This window comes from Aptenodytes forsteri, unplaced genomic scaffold (genome assembly GCF_000699145.1).
Source record: "Aptenodytes forsteri isolate BGI_AS27 unplaced genomic scaffold, ASM69914v1 Scaffold273, whole genome shotgun sequence".
Lineage (NCBI taxonomy): Eukaryota > Metazoa > Chordata > Aves > Sphenisciformes > Spheniscidae > Aptenodytes > Aptenodytes forsteri.
Window position 1 is genome coordinate 1,780,685 of NW_008795041.1, and position 18,966 is coordinate 1,799,650.

General features: G+C 37.4%; 1 protein-coding gene across 1 annotated transcript in view; it reads left to right on the top strand.

Moving 5' to 3' along the window:
• The window catches only part of CDKL5 (cyclin dependent kinase like 5), an 87,063-nt gene that overhangs the window by 23,742 nt on the left and 44,355 nt on the right, over positions 1 to 18,966 (top strand). The window contains exons 3-6 of the mRNA XM_009276885.1: positions 9,015 to 9,060; positions 12,091 to 12,227; positions 15,183 to 15,303; positions 16,899 to 16,958. Of these exons, the coding sequence (XP_009275160.1) occupies positions 9,015 to 9,060; positions 12,091 to 12,227; positions 15,183 to 15,303; positions 16,899 to 16,958 (364 nt within the window). The remainder of the gene's footprint in view (positions 1 to 9,014; positions 9,061 to 12,090; positions 12,228 to 15,182; positions 15,304 to 16,898; positions 16,959 to 18,966) is intronic.

An 18,966-nucleotide genomic window follows, 5' to 3' on the forward strand; every position in this document is an offset into this window, starting at 1 on the left:
CAGACTTAACAGGCAAAAATACCAAATTGGAAAAAGGATTGGGGTACGAAACTGAAATGACTATTACTGACTTTTCAGAATCAAAAACATTTATAGCCATTTACCAAATTTGGGTTCTTTTTTACATCTAGGGTTGGGATTAAACAGTACTGTCAAATTGTAAAATTATATAGTGTAGTGCTACAACAGTGCCACAATAGGATGAAATGAAGGCCAGATTATAAAAAAAAAATTGCTACAATAATAGTAGTTTACCGTGAAAAGCCAGGATAGCTGCATTTATAGAATTTAAAAGCTGCTTTTTAGTCCAGATCCTTTTCATTACATTTTTGTACAAATTCTTTGGGAATACATATTTACTTTCTTGCTTGGAGAAAATTGTGAATAAATATGAAAAACCCATTTGGAACAATGAAAGTTTAAATGCTAACCACTATCATCAGCCTAGTAGTTAGTAGAAAATACTGAGTGGGTTCACTTTCTTCAAGTGTTCTTTTCAGGGTAGTATTTTAGGGTTGTAGGACTGTTTAAATGCTAATGTTATAACCTTGGGTTAAAGAAACTGCTAATTCCCAATGTTTATGAAAAGTCAGCATTCAACATAATGTAAAAGAGGATGCAGGAAGGATTTGCCTAGAGCTAACTTCAATCTAGAGAGATGAGCCCCCCTAGGCTTCCTTGGGAGTCTAGGGAAGTCGCTTCCTCCATTTATGCAGAGGTGACTGAGAGCACCTTAACTTTAGTGCTGCTCTGAATCACTCTGTGCACCTCTGCTGATCTTAAATGAAAGTGGGAGGGACTAGCCTGCAAGGCTAAGATTAGTCTTTGTAACTTTTGTGGAAAGTAGAGGGGGAAAAAAAACCCATAAATTGGTTGATTTCAAGTTTTTGAAGAATATAAAATGCATACATTGTAATGCATTCCTCTCAGGATTCAGGTGTGCCTCCTAATAACTGCTCAAAGCAGAGTCAGCTACAGCAGATTGCTCCAAATCTTGTCCTGGTGGATTTTGAGTATCTCCAAGGCTATTCAGAATATCCCCAGGGGTGGGGACATTCAAGACTGGTTGAGAGGTGCCTTCCAGCCCCAACCATCCTGCAAGCCTGTAAACTTAATGCAGTCTGGAGAGCCTCTGCCATCAGTGGAGGGGGGACCCTTTGGTCTCTCTTGAGCCTTTCACTGGGGGCTGGGGCAGTTCAATCTGTGAGCCTGTGGATAGAGATGGGCCACTCATTTGGCTTACAGATTTGTCCGATGGTTGGGTGAGAAATGCTTGCTGTTTATGATTCCCTTAAATTACACTTGATTTAAACCAGATAAGTAAAATTGGTAATGCAAGCATTTACTCGTAACATCTAAACAGATAGCACAGTTGTTGCAAGTGTTTATGAAGGACATAAATAAAGAAATCGGAGAAACTGTTTCAATCTGCTTGCATTTTTTAAAAAAAAGTCTCTTTCCATCATTGCACATGCTTACTGGTCGTTTCCTGACAAACTGGTAGCTACAGGTTTCAGCCTTTTCTTATGCTTTTTCCCCCAGTGGAATAGCTGAGCTTCTATAGCTGTCCCTCCTTGGAAGTCTTCTAGTAGGTCCAGAGTAGTTTGTTTTCTCTAGTCCTCCTTTTGTTCTTCCTCAACTAGGAGACAGGGTGCCCATCTTCTTTAAAATGGGCATGCGAAGTATATAAATCTTTGTTTTATTAAGAGTCTTCTCCTGCACTTAGCTGGTTAGTAAATAACATTCTGCTTTCAACAGAGATAAAATTGATTTGTGGTGATTCATTCTAGATGCTTCTTCTCAAGTAAATTGTAACATGTATGTGTTGGAAAAATTGTAATCAATTTTCCAGTAAATAAAAGGCATTGTGATAACTCAGACATACTGTTATGTCATTATTTACCAGAGACTCTGTCTCCCTAAAATTAGATAGGACTTTTGGATTAGGAAGTAATTTCCTGAAAGTTCTCCTGTGCTAAGAGTGGTATTTCATAGATAAACCAAGTGTGGTGTGGGGTTTTTTAACTGAAAAATAGGATAATTATAACTTTCCCAAGGGAGAAATATAAAATTAAAACAGAGAAACACCTCTTGAGGGAAATTCCCCAAAGTATTTTAGGTGTACAAGAATACACAGTGCTATGACTTATACTTCCCAATGTCAAATGTTTGAAAAAAGAAATTTAATCCATCATCTTGCACATCTCTTTTGTCTACAGAGAATATTCTAAGATACTCCATTAGATTTTGAAAGTAATGTTGCAAAACTGCCAGCACCTAATATTAGAAGCCTTGAGAAGACAGGAAGCTGTGTTCTGATCTGACAGTACTGTCCAAAGGTGGCAGTGTTTTAAGGCAGAATGCAAATGGAGTCGGGACGGTGTCTGAATGATGTCTTAAGGACCTGGTTTATATGCAGGTGACAATGCCTGTTACCTCTCAGAACTTGTACTGCGAGGTAGCTTGGCCTAAGTTTAAAGACTTTTGTAATGACTTGTTATATTTATGATACACTGATCGATACTGACTAAAATGTTAGTAATTTATGTTTCTTGTTTTGAGAATAACTTTGAAAAAATGAATTTGCTGGTTTTTTAAAAATTTCATTTTAAGCGACTCATGAAAAATAAATGCTTTACTATCTTGTAATGGTTTCATGGGCTTCTGTTGCCTCGCCGGTGATTGCTTAATATTCTGTGACTTTTGCTAGAATCGAGATTATTGAAAGATGTATTCTAAACACTTAAGCATTATTGTGTCCTTCAACATTTATGCAAGTCGAAGTAAAGCTATACTGCTTTGTTCAGAAAAGACTAGCCATAGGATATGTTTGGCTGAATTTTGTTGTTTTTTTTTAATGTGTGTCTTTGTTGTGGCAAACTATGTGACTATAATTACGGATCGGTGAGGATCAAATCATGGTTTCTTGCTTGCTTCTAAATTAGTTTTGTAAAATGTAAATATTATCTATGAGTAGAGAATGCGATTGATTTAACTTTTTCTAGCAGAAGTTAAGCATGCATTTATCTTTGGGCTTTATAGCCTCATACTTGTACAGATGGAAAACATGAGCCAATCACAGAACATGCAATATCATATCTTAATATGCCACTTGATATATCAGCATAAAACCCTGATGTGATGTATTAGATGTTGCTGGAGCAGCAACACCTGAGTAAAGGCAGCAACGTGCTGCTTCTCCATGGCACGCGCTCAGTATTGACTATCGCTATCTCTACTCATGTTTGTTGATTTTTGTAATCACTTGCTCTTCTGGTTGCTTAAAAAATCCATGCTTGAGAAATTCTTGTAATCATATAGGGTGAGGCAGTAAAATTATAGCTGAATGCTGTAAGTTTCTGAAGCACATAAGATTATCTGTTCTTCAAGAAACTTTTTGTGTACCTATGCTTTGTGTCAAATTTTCCTTGGTATGCAAAAGAAAAAGGAAAAAAAAAATCCTAACAGAAATCTTTGAAATAAAATAGGGACAAACATTTGAAGAGGCTTTTTGAGACACAGTATAGATTATCTATTTTTCAAGAATCTTTTTGTGTACCTATGCTTTGTGTCAAATTTTCCTTGGTATGCAAAAGAAAAAGGAAAAAAAAAATCCTAACAGAAATCTTTGAAATAAAATAGGGACAAACATTTGAAGAGGCTTTTTGAGACACAGTAGTATTTTCAAGAACAACATACAGTTTGGTAGGATACATTTCTCTTTCCAGACAATAATGGTTATAGTTCTAAGATCTTGAGTTATGTTGAGTAGCACCTTTCTCCTTGAGTACTCTCATCATTAACATCAAGGGTTTTTCTAGAAAACAACAGAGAGACATCCCTGCACTGTTTTGGAAAAGCACTGTCATGTTGTATATATTATGTAGAGACAATGGAAAAATAGGGGACCTCTATCCTTTAAATAAAATGAAGTGCTTTCGAATCAGGGAACTCTTCTAGTTTGATACTGGTGACAGGAAATACCAGGTGCTACAATCTTGTGAGGAAACCTGGGAGAGAAATCTCTGGGTGGCTAGCAGAAGAGCTGTCAGAACTGCTTAGCTCCCATAAGGATACTTACCTCTCATCTGTGGTTACGTGGACAGACAGTAAATCCCATGTTTTCTCCAGAAGCAATTCCCATGCATATTTTGAGGTACAGGAAAGGATTGAGCCCTAGCATGAAGTCATTCCCATCTCCAGGACTGGAGATACCCTTTTCCTGTGAACAGGTATCTTCTTCCTTCTCTATACTAAAGCAAATGGAACAGACATGGATTAAGAAATTTTTGTCTTACCCTTATTAAATGATATTAGCAGACTTGTACATGGAGAAGAGACATATTTTGCCCCATTTTAGACACATGTAATCATGGAGTCTTGGATAATCAGTTTATGTACATCCTTAACTTTTACAGAAAATGTGTTCAGTAACATTCATCTGTTGTTGCATACTTAAATGTAAAACAGTGCTTTTCCTGTAGTTTTATAACACAGAATGTCTATAGTATACATGCTCAATAAGCAGAGGTAATACCAATGCTAAAAGAGATTTGACTTGTGCATTTGCAAATTTGCTGTTGCCTCACAACGTAAAGTGAAATATTGAGGCCAGAATTTTTTGGTAGAGCAAGATAATGAGATGCTTAGTAATAAATGTAGCTGAGGGAAGCAAAACTACGGCTAAGTGAACTCAAATTTTCATACTTTGTTATATAAGCTAGTAGTAGTGAGTAGTAGAGATCAGAAAGGATATTCTGTTCCATAAAGAGCACAGAATATTTAGGATTACTTGAGGTTTTTCTTTCCTTGACATTCATTGAAGTCTCAAATATTGAATCAACTAGTAACAGCTTATCTACCTAGACAATACATTAACTGGATATGAGAATTTTCCATGCTAGGAGTTGGATACTGAGCTATTGTCTGAGGAGGTTTTCCGCAGTCAGACTGAACATTGCTTTCAGTACTGTTCTGTTTCAGAGTACAGTCTTGAAAAAACCCTTTTGAAATGCAAAAAAGATATTTTAGAGAATGGCAGTTTTATTTTTGGGGAATTGCAATTTGGACTGTTTTTGAGGAGCAGAGAACCAGATCCACAAAAGAGCTCAGATCTCCAAAAAGACTTTTAAATAAAGATTTTAAGAAACAAAATCTAAATTTGGTCTGTAAAGAACCTTTCAGATTCCCACAGGAATCTGAGCAACAAGGGAATTCAACAGTGAAAATTCAAAGTTCTGCTTTTCTTCATATCCCCGATTCTGTCCATCTTCTCAGGGCTTAGTGATGTGGTGTCTGCTTTGCACCTAGTGTGTGTCAGTCCTTGTTTGAAACTTCAGATTGGGCCTGCATCGTCTGACAGCTCTAGCATCTGTCTCCTAATCCAGGAAGCGTACTCTTACCACCCCTGCTATATGCCTGCTGAATTGGTCCATATGCAAAATGTATTCCATGTTTTCCAATTTCCTTCTGTATTAGTTTGTGTAAATGACAAATTACGTACAATGGCTGATCAAAAGCTATGCATGTTAGTTCGTTGCACAGTCTACATATGCTGCTGCAACATCATACAATGTATAGGATATTGGGTTCTTACTGCTTTCTTCCCCCAAGGAAGGATATTCTGTATGTGGCTGACAAATTTGAGAAATTTTTTTGAAATTTTCTCTTTTTAAAACTTGCATTTCTCTGTAAAATTTGGTTGAAACTGGACATCTAGTTCAAAGTTACTAGTGGTGATGGCAAACAGAGACAGACAAACAGGGCGTTTGAGGTGGATTCTTCCTTTGGCAACTAGTTTAAAATATGATTGACGAGGGGCTACTATTTTTATGTCACCTCATATAAACTATTTAGTTGGTTTAGAGCACTCGACCAAGAAATGGGAAATGTGCACTCAGATTCAATTTTCTGTTCTGCCTGCTGGAGCACTCCCAAACCCTACCATTTTGGAGGTGTTCCACATCATAGGGAAGTTACAGACTTTTTGACAAGCAGGTACATTGTATTTAAAAATCTATGCACAGTAATCTTCAGTGTCCTTGTATCCATTTTAGCTTTGGCTTGACTGCTTCACCAGTAGCTGATTCCTAGAGGATGCCATTTAGGTAGGATGAGATCCTCCAAGAAACCTGGACAAGAATGTCCCTCCCGAAGGAGGAACAAAATGTTATTAGTGCAATTCCTCAAAGCACTTACTGTCTAGTCTCATTTTGGTGGTGTTTCACTTCAAGTTGTTTAAATACATTTTTGTTGGGTTTTTTTTTCCAAGATAAGGAATATGTTATGTATAAATTCTTGATCGCTGTTTTTTTTTTTCCAAGATAATGAATATGTTATGTATAAATTCTTGATCGCTTAATTATGACAACATTAATTAGTCTAATGAAATAATACAAGTGATAAAGCTTTTCAAATGAAAATTTCTTAAATGTTAGAGTATTTTGAACTGTTTGGATAACTTTTTCTTCCATATGTGTGTTGCTAAAGTCTTTATGTTCCTGTTCTTCATAGAGCCACTTGTGCTTTAAATACTGTGAATAGTCAAAATTCTACAGGACGTTTGATAGCATATCTTACGTAAGTCTTTGCAAGACTGTGACCCAATAGCTTTTAAAACTTAATTTCCAAAATAATCACATTCACTGTACACATCAGGGACAGCAGCATATGGCAGAGAAGCCACATGGACTAGATTTCTTGAATGGTGCAGAATTGCTTTCTGTGTGAGGCAACAGCTTTTAACTCCTACATTTCTTTCAGTGTACTTAGCCGTTACTTTGAGAATAAAAATACAGCCTTTCGATGGTTGCCGAAACATCTACAAATTTTTCTTTTCCTTCATGTGAAATAGGAATGTAATGCTAATGGATAAATTTGGTTTATCTGCAAAATGGTGTATGCACAGTCTAAACATAGGCATGTTACAGTCAGCAGAGGCTTTTGAGACCAATTATGGTGTTCCTTTTCTGAAAAACCTTTCAGAGGCTTAATTAGCCAAAGCACCTAACAGTAGATACCAGAAGTCAAATCAGCTAAATGTACTCACCCTCTTAGCAGTGTTCCTCCATAGTGCAAATAACTATTACTATTATTACTATAGTTAGTTAGTTAATATAACAATACTATAACTTAGTAGTAGCAATATAATTAGTAAAACAGTCTGTTCAGTTTAGTTTAGACCATTCAGTTTATAAGCTTCCTGAAACAAAAATATATAGGAACTGTATTTGACATAAAAGCTGTAGACAAGCCCTTCAGAATGGCTCTGAACCTGAAACGTGTATTATCTCCTCAGTTCTGGCATCCCTTTCTTTTCTGTTCTGTAAAATTGGTTGAGCAAAGGATAGTGCTTGGACCTTCATAGTATCTCAGCTGAATGTATGTAAAGTATCAGCCTTCAGATTAGACCACTATATATGAAGGGTAGGATTCGGTAGCAGAAAAGCAATGTAAGTCCTCTCTAGGAGCTAGTAGCATGTGCTGCTTCTGCTGAACTAACCTTCTTCAATGCAGGGTAGATATAGTTTGGTCACTTAAATCAATACACAACATAATGCTTCCCAGTTTTTCTGATAGATATTATGAGCGATGATCAAAGGATTTTTTTTTTAAACATGCAAATTATACACACACAAATATATATAGAGTCTTATGTTTGTTTTGGTCAAACCACAGGGTTCTCAGCCTGGTGAAGTTTTACTCTACATTATAATACTTTACAGCCAACAGATACAATATGAATATGCAAACTCATTTTTACTGATTTTTATTCATAGTAGTACTGATTTTCATTTAAAGGCCTTAAAAGGCATTACTCACTATCTACAGTAGTCTTTCCAGGTGCTTTTATTTTAAATGGGATCAGGTGTTTTACAGGTTCATATGTTATGACGATTTGAAGTGAAAAATGGAGTAGATGTTTGTGTTATTCAATACTTGGTTATGCACATGTCTTCAGGCATTCCAAAAGGGCTTCACTCTTATTGCTGTTCTCCAGTCCAGCCTTTGTATGCTATTAATAGTGAGATATTGTTATTTTTTTTGAAAGCTGTGAAGTTTGGAAGAAGTGTGTAAGCTAAATCTAGCTCGTCAAATAACTCAAGTAGCCTACTGCACATCTGCTCACACACCCCTTACTCTGTGACCTTAAAACCTCTTCGCCATCATGTTACTAAAATTCAGGTGCTGCATCATTGTATGAACATACATGCACTAGTCATGTCATGTTGGCTACACTTTGGCCATGTGCTAAATGCATTCCTGCTCACATGACAAGAGAAATGTCTTCATTTAAGAGAAAAATGTGACCTATGATGAGCAGGTTTGGTGAGAATAGAGAATACTAGAGGAATGCAAAGGCAGGCAGGTGTTAAGAAGCTATCACCTATGACTGTATAGTAAGCACAGATTAACACTCAAATGTAATTAGCGATTCTAGTTTTGGATAGGCGTCCCTTAAGATGACAACTGGTTTTTTAGGACGCACAGAGAATTTACTTTCCTAAAATTATGTTCTTTGTGGGTATTTGGACTTTGAAACCCAAAAACTTTTGACAACCAAAATTACAGGTGTCGTTGTAAGCCTTACCCACGTGCTAGTACAGTATTTTCATTTCAGCTCACAAAGATAAGCACCCACACTTATACTTTGGTCAGATAAAAGATTGTTTGACTTTCAGAATAACTAACCAACAAGAGTCACAGGAACAACTCTTCTGAAAATATAATTGCTATCTAGTACAAGGAATTTAAATATGAATTTTTGGCATTTAACTTTTGTTTTTCATACTGGGGTTCCTAATTGTGATGTATTTGCTATATGTGGTTTTGTATTGCATTTGGCCTGATCACTGAGGTATTTACCAAATTTTTAATTAATCTTGTTTTGCATTGTGAAATCTCTCTGGATGTTGTTTTTTTTAATTTATTTGATGCTCGGGGGGAAAAAAAAAACCACAAGAGAAAACACAACAGTTCTTGCTTATTTCCCTTTCTTTGCTTTTGTTTTACAGGAGACACATGAAATTGTGGCTATCAAGAAATTCAAGGACAGTGAAGGTAACCATTTCTGCTGCATACGCTTTCATGTCAATTACTATGTTGTTAGTATCTCTCCAGTTAAAATAAGAAGTCTCATATATCAAGACATGATTTAAAAATTATAATGATTTATTAGCTCTGTGAATATTCAAGGCACTTGCTCCTTCATACCTGCCTAGGGACTGCATTATACACTCCAACTAGACAACTACCTTTCTTCCTTGGTGCATCTATCTTAATATGGCTCAGATTGTGGTGCCATACACGGTAGTAAGATCTATCCCTTGGAGACTGGATGTGATCAGAAAATGGCAAAAACTCCTCTTGTAGTGGTGGCTTGCAGAGTCTTTGGGCTTTATCACCCTTCATATGTGGAAGGGGGTCTAAATGTTAGGGGGACTTGAAGGAGGAAATGGAGGAGACTGAGAGAAGTCACTGAGAAGTTTGTTGGTACGAAGAGGAATCGGGGAGCTTTCAGGGATCCGTGGGAGGATTTGAGGGAGCTGGGTGGTGAGGCAGCAGCTCTGCCCTCCCTTTAGCAGGCTCCACTCTCTACAGGAAACTTGCTTTTTGTCCCCTCACAGCAGCCTCTGTGTATTCTCCAGTGTTGCTGAGTTTGCTGAGAAGGAAGGGGGAAGAGCTGGCTCCTGCAAGGCTTGCTGTTGTGGCAAAGTGGATGGCAGAAGGCAGGAGACATGGAAATTATTGCCAGTGCTGCACACACCTATTCCTCACCCAGCAGTAATAAAACCAAAGATCTGTCCAAAACAAGACTGGCTCTCTGACCTGCACTTGCTGGGGGACAGTGAATCCCAGTATCCTATTATAGGCAAAACTGGCAATCAACCACGAGAGCAATAGGCTACCTTGCGTACATCAGAAGCTAGCCCCGATCCCTATTGGGCTAGCACAAACAGAAGGAGAAGCCAAGTAATAAGAGGAGTCAACCCAGTCTGAGGTGATGCAGCTATCATTTGTTGTATACCAAGGCTTTAGCTGAAAGCTAACGATGTGGCTTGAAGAAACAGCAGCCACTTTATTTTAGCAAACTTTTCTTTTTTGTTATTGTTATAGGATTACTGGTGGCCATAGAGGTGTGGTTGGTTACAAGGACTGTAATTTTCAGAGTCAGTTAGGCACAGCCAAGTCAGATTTGTGTCAGTTGTTTTATGCAATGCAAACTCTTGCTTTGCAGCTGATTTTGCCAGATACATGAAGGGTATATTTGATGAATCTTTTAGCTCTGCTATTCAGAAATCTGTTTAAAATCCCTGTTAAAGAATGTAGGAGATCGTTTAATTGTGGTGATCATCTTGACCAGGTCATTAGAGTACTTTAGAATTGCTTTTTGGATCTTGATATGGCTATTCAGTACAGATCCTAGGGACTGAATCTCAGTGTTAAGCCCTAAACAGGATTATTTTATTAGCCTGTCTACCAAAAAATGAAAACAAAAAATGTAACGTTGCCATTAGGTCTGGCTTTCCAGGAGTATTACGTAATATCAGTTTATATGGCTGATGACTGCTTTTCAGAGTTGTAGCTAGTTGTTTACAAGTTTCTGGAAATACGACAGAAGTTCTTTTGATGGATTTGATTCACCCTATTTCACATCTGTCTCTTTAACATGGTAGTTCATTACAAATCTGAATATACTGTAATTGTTTCTATTGCCATTTTTGTTTCACTGAATTTTTGCTGTTGTTTGACATATGCATGATAAATACACTGGAAAGAGAGTGTCTAGTTATAGATGAAATTATGTGATCAGGCTGATGCAAGCCAACACCGAGCACTTAGTTTTAAAATGAAATGATTTAGATTGCTCCAAATGATATTTTTTTTAATCAAAACATTTGTGATGATAGTATTTTGTTTTCCTCTTCCCTCCTGCTACACTTCAATTTTTTTTTTTCCTTCTCTTCTGATGATAATTATATGTGTTTGCACAACCTGTGTTATTCTCTCTCCCCTGCAAACCTTTTTTTGCCTTTTGCTTGCTTGGAAAAACAGTTTCTCTTCCCTATTTCTTCTTCCTCTGTCTCTGACTGTCTTTGTGGTACATGACCTACAAATGTGATTTAGCTTTGAAGTCATGCAATCATATCCCATTTAATGTCCCTCTGTTGCGGATAACAGTTCTAAAAGATTAAGAACCCTGCTTCTACATGTGCATGGGCAAATTTACTGAATTAATGGATTTCATTTTACTAAACGAAAAATAAAATCTAATATAATCTGGTTTACTTGACATTTCGTTGGTAGTATCCTCTAAAACCCAGTCAGTTCAGGGCCCCTTGATGATAAGCAGCGTATGAAGCTTTAGTAAAACATTTCTTCCTTGAACAACTTTCAGACAACTAAATTGTCAAAAAACCAGTTGAAATTCTGGACTCCTCAGGATCAGATTCAAGGCTTTGTTGAATTAACACTTGCTCTATTGCCCTCTGTGGCCACTACACTGGTCTGCGTTGCTGAATTTCCATTAAAAGCCTTGTGGGGAAACTTACAGGACTTACAGATCAGTGCTTCGGTCTGGCTTTTGGAGAATAAAATTATTTTAGAATCAAATAGATTTCTTTGACATTGTTCAAACATGAGCTTTGCATTCCAGTGTTTCTGCTGAGGACATACTAACCTTACCAGCGCTTCATGCATGTGACGTATTTGTGGGGTGGAGGATGTGTCTGTACACATACATGCATATTTTTTGAAGCATATTAGTGCTCTTCATAATGAAAAAGATAGAAATGCAAATGATTTGTTTCTTATGACTTTTTCTGCCACTGAAAAACCTAGATGGTAGTGATGGGAAGTCTGTGAGGGTTGCATAATGATAGCACTGTCCTCAATTACCTCTCTTACAGTGCGGAAGCATCCAGGCAGCAGAGTCAGTCCACACTGGATAATAAGCCTTTTTCTCTGTAATATCTAGAAACAGATAATTTAATCAGGGATTCAAAATAAAGATTTATAACATTTGTTACTTGGGGTTTTTGTTTTGGTTTTTAATAAGTTTTACTCTGTCACTTTTACTTTGCACTCTAGAAAATGAAGAAGTCAAAGAAACCACTTTACGAGAGCTTAAAATGCTTCGCACTTTGAAACAGGAGAACATAGTGGAGCTGAAGGAAGCCTTCAGAAGAAGAGGAAAATTATACTTAGTTTTTGAATATGTGGAAAAAGTGAGTTGAGTTTGTACTATCGTTGCCACAGTTAAATCATCAATTTGCTGGAAAAGTCTTTAAAATTACTTTTACTTTTAAAAATTAAAATTAAGCTATCTATAAAGAGGAACAGCAGAAACTTCAATACAATCTGAGTTGTTGTGATTAGACATTTATTGTGAGAAAGCAACACTGATAACTTTACTATTGTTTTTACTTCATGTGTTGGTCTTTCAAAAAAAAAAAGTTCTTCCATATATGAACACAAACACGTTCAAATTATGTAGACTGGAATACATATCATTTGAAGAAAAATTTCCATCCAAACTGTATAGTCCAATTTAATTGTAAAGCTGATTAACTGTCCTGTGTTATGTCGTGTAATGAATCTTGACGTAGTTTTTCAAAACAAGATCATAGACTTTTGACCTTGGAATCTGTTTCAACTTTCTCCATCATTCCCTGTTAAAAATAGGATTTGTTTGTATATTTCTGTAACAAGGCCACTATCAATAGTTGCTTAGAGGGATTTGGCAAAGATCACTGTCATTATTTCCAATCCTGACCTCATTTGAAACGATTCCAAAATTTCCTTAGATTGGCCTACTACTGCCAAGCATCCTGGTCTGTTTCCAGGGAGAAACAACCTAGAACAGATTAGTCTTTCGTTATTTTTGCAACCTTCATGATAAAGGTAGACCTTCCCTCTGTATTCTAAGCATTTAGCATTTCTTCATGGAAATAATTAGATGGTATTCAGATACACACAGTAAAAATAAATGCAAGCTTAAATGTATGTATCTCTAGCTTTCATGAGCTATTGTTCCCTCAATTGAAATTTTCGTTTAATATCCTGCCAGTGTGATGCTGCAGTCTAGCTGAGTGCTAGTCCTCTTCAGTCAATTCTCTCTTGTGTAAAGATTCCTCACCCTAAATACTGTGTCTCCTTTACCTCAGTTTACAATTTATTATGTCATATAACTTTGTTGCATAAATCAGTTTTGTTTTTCACCAGCAGATCAGCAACTTCTACTGTGGTGGATCTTACATCCAAAGCTTGACTTGTTCCACCCATGTTCCTTGTAATTGTTCCAGACACGTGGAATGTCTTTGATCACACACCAACTTAGAACATACATTTAATTTTGTGTTATAGTTGACTTGGCTAAGCTCGCCGTAGTAGTGGGTTGGAAGAGCAGCATAAGTAAAAGACATTTAATTGATCTGATAAGGAGTATACTTTAAAAATTATTAATATTGGTAAAAACACCAGGCTGAAATATCCAACATTATTTGCATCAGAATAAAAGAATATAATGATAAATGTAGACATCATGTATAGTCTGTGCCTAATGTAATTTCTGTATTAATGGACACCTTTATTTTCAGTTAAACTTCGTAGTCCATGAACGTTTCTCATTTTCAGTTATGTCAAATAGTTTCCACAATAGTTTCTTTGAAGACCAGGATGATTTCTGTATTTTTGGATGAGGGAAGAGTAGAAGGAATTAAATAAAATGTGGTATAGTGGGCTAATTTTTGTTTTAACTGGTGATGAGCACCTTGTGTCCTTTAGGGAATCTTAGCTCTGCAATACTCAAATCCAGATTACTTAAATTCACATTTAGTCTAATCTCCTTTATTCATCATTCCCTTAGTTAATGTCTTCATATAGGATTATGTCTCGCTGTGTTGATGCTACTATTTTGATTCATATTTGTAACACTAACTTCCTGACTTAGCCAGATCCACAGGCTTCTGTGTGGACAAGTCTAACTAAAATCAATACGGTTCCTTAAGGGAAAATTCCTTTTCTCAGATCTGAAGTGTATTTCTAAGGAAACTTAAACTCAAGCACATAAGTTCCAGTATTTATTCACAGATTGCAAAACTTATAAATGTTTTCAAATATTATCAGTGTCTCCATTTGTTTTGTCTTATATTTACGTTCATTAAAATACCTTGCAAGAGCAACCTCAAAAATTTTATTATACAGCTAAAGAAAATGTTTGTCAAAGACAAGGTAAATTTATTTTAAATTAAAAATCTACAAATGCTCAAGTCCATCATTAAATGAGTTGTGTAAGGCAATATAGTCAAAAAACTTATTTCTATTTCAGTATTCAGTAAATAAGACCTTTCTGTCTTCACGTGGGCTGCTGCTGCCCCATTATTCATTCAGGATTCAGAGTACAAACTCCATTGTACTTCTAACTGTGCAAAACTGGAGACATTTGCTAACATAACGGGAATTTAAATGTCCTTTTTCAAAGAGGAAATTTACTAGTATAAACAGTCAGTTTATTTTCTTCCCTAAGTATATCCATAAAACAGTTAATATGGCCATACTTACTGTAGTGCAAATATATCTAAGATCAATACAGCTGATATATAGCTGTAAGATACTCTCTAGGTTACTATTTATGCCCCTATGAGGCATTTTTATATCTGTTACTTCATTTGCACTAACAGGCTTGTGTTGCTTTAACTATGCCCATTCACATACAGACATGGTTTGTGATTAATCGTGGCCCTGCTATGTCAAAGCAGCAGAACTAGCTTAATAATGAAGAAAACAGTATGTTAAAGCACAGTCGGATATTTACCAAATGCTGTGCTCTTCTAAACTTTTCATATAGCCACACTGACCTGGTGTTTCTGTTCAAGCAACTTTTTGTAACCAAATGACTTTTTAGAAGTTTTAGGCCAAGAGGTTTGATGACAGTCTTTTAAGGACTTGTGATATATTTGTGGTTCACCTTTCAGGAGTGCTGTCTTCACAAGTGCTTCCTCTAGAATGAAAACAGCTAATAGTATGCTTATGATTAAAATACACTCCTTGAATGTTAAACTACTGATTTTGCATAGCCAGGCTCGCTGGCCTAAGTATGTTGCTTCAGAATGCTGAAAGTGTGTTCTCTTCTAGCAACTACAGTATAACTCTTTTAAATAATGTGTCTTTTAAACATTTAGAATATGCTTGAATTGCTAGAAGAAATGCCAAATGGAGTTCCACCAGAAAAAGTGAAAAGCTATATCTACCAGCTAATTAAAGCAATTCATTGGTGCCATAAGAATGATATTGTTCATAGAGGTAAGTGTGTAGTTCTCCACATGGAAATAAGCCCTGGGTAGGAATTTGCTTTCTAAAGGGAAAGATGTTACAGCTTGAAGTAATTTGCATTTAACATACATATGAGCAATTGCTTTATATTGTGTCCAAAGAAGAGCAACGAAGCTGGTGAAGGGTCTAGAGCACAAGTCTCTTGAGGAGCGGCTGAGGGAACTGGGACTGTTTAGCCTGGAGTAAAGGAGGCTGAGGGGAGACCTCATCGCTCTCTCCAACTACCTGCAAGGAGGTTGTAGCGAGGTGGGTGTCGGTCTCTTCTCCCAAGTAACAGGCGATAGGACAAGAGGAAATGGCCTCAAGCTGCATCAGGGGAGGTTTAGATTGGACGTGAGGAAAAATTTCTTCACCGAAAGGGTTATCAAAAGCACTGGAACAGTCTGCCCAGGGAAGTGGTTGAGTCCCCATCCCTGGAAGTATAAAGATGTGTAGATGTGGCGCTTAGGGACATGGTTTAGTGGTGGACTTGGCAGTGCTAGGTGAATGGTTGGACTTGATGATCTTAAAGGTCTTTTCCAACCTAAACGATTCTATATGATTCTGTCAACAGAAAAAAAAAAATCTGTAAATTTGGCTGGGTCTTAAGTCTGCTGCGTGTCTTCAGATCGTTTTAAAAGTAAGTTCATCTACATATAAAGCTTGCTGTCCACTGTCTTTGGGGCATGAATAAAGATTGTATCACATGCACAGCGAAGTGAAACTGCAGTACAAATGTTGCCAAAGGAAAAGGAATTTTTTTAAACATTTCATGGCACTGTCATTTCCCTTTTGAATCTGACAATAGAATATTAGGAGAAAAATAATCCAGAACTTAAAGCTTGGTCCCCTGTGTTTTACTTCTTAAGGCAGTTCGTCCCAGCTGCCATGCGTTCAGTTCTGTATGTTTACTTTCTCCCCTAAACTTAAAGCACTTACAGTACATACTTGATGTGTGACTTTAGTTTTATGTATTTTATCCTGATTTAATAAAATTGTATTTTGCTTTGTGGCTTTGCAAGAGTAACGTTTCCAATGAATTAAAATTCTCATACAATATGCTATTTATATTTGAGACTGATCAAACATAAGCAAGAGTCTGAAAATATTCTGTAAAATAGAGTTTGAAAAATATACCACATATGGATACAACAATATCCATATAGGAATAAAAAAACAGTCTTAAAGCTAGGCAACATATTTTTTCTAAACAAATGACAAAAGGTGATCGAGAAGATCATCATAACTGAAAATGTTGAGCACGACACACTTAACATTTTATTGGTTAACAGGGTAATTAAATGCCAGTTCTTTGTATTATTTTGCAATATGCAATATTCTGCATATTGGTTTGCTGCCCAGGAATAGCTGTAAGCACCTTTTATCTTCCCATATTTTGTTGGGAAACACTTTAAAAGACTTCAAAAGGCAGAAAATTAATTCTGCATGTTTACAAACTGAATTGCTGGAAGCTGTTTAGCAGTTGTTCTTGTAATGCTTCGTTTATGATTCCATGAATGTCTCTAAATAAAAATTAAAGAGAGGTAACAGCATTATTTTTTTTCTCTCTCACTCTGATACTCCAGATATCAAGCCAGAGAATCTCTTAATAAGCCACAATGATGTTCTGAAGTTGTGTGACTTTGGTAAGTTCAGTAGATAGATACCTGCTTCTTACCTTTTTAAAGAAAATCTCTTGCAGTGGAGTTTTGCCTTATTCTTATAAGAGTTCTACAGTATGTACTGTTTAAAACCCACTAAAGTGGTTCTCACTCTGATACTCCAGATATCAAGCCAGAGAATCTCTTAATAAGCCACAATGATGTTCTGAAGTTGTGTGACTTTGGTAAGTTCAGTAGATAGATACCTGCTTCTTACCTTTTTAAAGAAAATCTCTTGCAGTGGAGTTTTGCCTTATTCTTATAAGAGTTCTACAGTATGTACTGTTTAAAACCCACTAAAGTGGTCAGAATTGATTACTTCTTCAGGTTTGTGTACTTTAATTTGAAAGTTCTCTGAGCTTAATTTGCATACCTTGTGAAATACCTGTATGAACATCTCAATAGAGATGCTACATTTATCTCTTCCTATATTTGACAAGGTTTTTACTAGCAGTGTTACTGGCACTCAGCTGAGAACAGCACAGATGATAAGCTGATTAGGATGCTAGCAAAACTGAAGGTTTATCTGGCCTACGTCGTAGAAGAGAAGATAATTCTTCCTTGTTTAGTAAAGACACAATAAACTAACACTTTTTATATACTTTTTGAACCACTGGCTTTCATGGACAGTTATGTGTGTAGTTTTAGATCAACTTTTATTGTTATGTTAGTCAAGGAATCATGTCCACATATGATTAATGACTGAACAGCTGGAGGATAGAGCTGTATGTGTAATGTTAACTTTGATGTTTCCTGACCTATCAATACCTGTTTAATGTCAGCTTTAAGGCTTTGAAGAATCAGCACCCACATACAAGGCAAACTTTGCGCATGTGAGTAATCCCCAGAAGACAACAGGGCGGAGTGTACACTGTTCCAACAATCTGTATTTTTATTCTAAATGCTACATAAACACAGAATAAAATATTGTTCCCTCTAAGAAGCTTACAGTTTGGCTTGGTAAATAAAAACTAATTCCATTGTGCTACCCATGGGCACTTTTCAGTGAGAGCAGTTTGAAAGCTGTCATTTCAAACCTCTGCAATTTTGAATTGAAAGAAGAACTGCTAAAAAAATAGATTGAAATGGTTTTTGAGGAACACAAAAAAGGTGTTTGTCATTTGCAGTGCTGCTTATTTCTTTTAATCCTAAAGGCATTTTTGCTTAAGCATTCAGAAACAATAACCGTTCTAGGAAAAGCCTTAGAAGATTTGGTCCTTAGGAGTTCTTTGAATTAAGGGCAATTTATTCTGCAGTGTAAGGAACTGCACGGCTCTGACAGAACACCAGGGTGCCCTTGCGCGGTGCCCTTGGTGCCTTTGCCTTTTCGGTGTCCACAGGCCTCCTGTCTGCACCGCTGTGGCCACCCTCCCCTGGCAGCTCTGTGCCCAGCCTGCCCTGGCAGCTTTGCCCAGAGCTGGTGGGGCAGGATTTTTCCCTTACCCCACACTTATTTTCAGGGCCTTGCCGCTGCGAAGCAAACCCCACTGGGGTTGGCAGGGCCAGGGCTCTCCCAGGAGGCGAAGGCTGGTGTGGCATACGCCTGGCTCCCTCTCCACCCCTTCACATGCCGTGCCAGCTTTGGGTGGTTAGGGGACCCAATCGCTGCCTTGCGCAGAGCTTAACAACCAACCAGCGGGCAGTGCCTGCCCCTGACCAACGTGTGCTCCAGTCGGGGCTAAAGGCATCACAAGCAGGAACAGCCAATAGGGGTGTGAGTGGGTCCTTATGGGAACTGTTCACCCCCACCTCCTTCCGCGGCCATGGGGAAGAGCCTTCCCTGGCCCTCACCCTCTCTCGGGGGTTTTTTGGGGGGGATGTCCCCCCTGAAAGTAACACTCACCATTAGAGTTGGTACTCAATGACTTTTTTGCCTCGGTCTTCACCAGCAAGTGCTCGAGCCTCACCGCCCAAGCTGCAGAAGGCAAAGGCGGGGACTGGGAGAATGAAGAGCTGCCCACTGTGGGAGAAGATCAGGTTCGAGACCATCTAA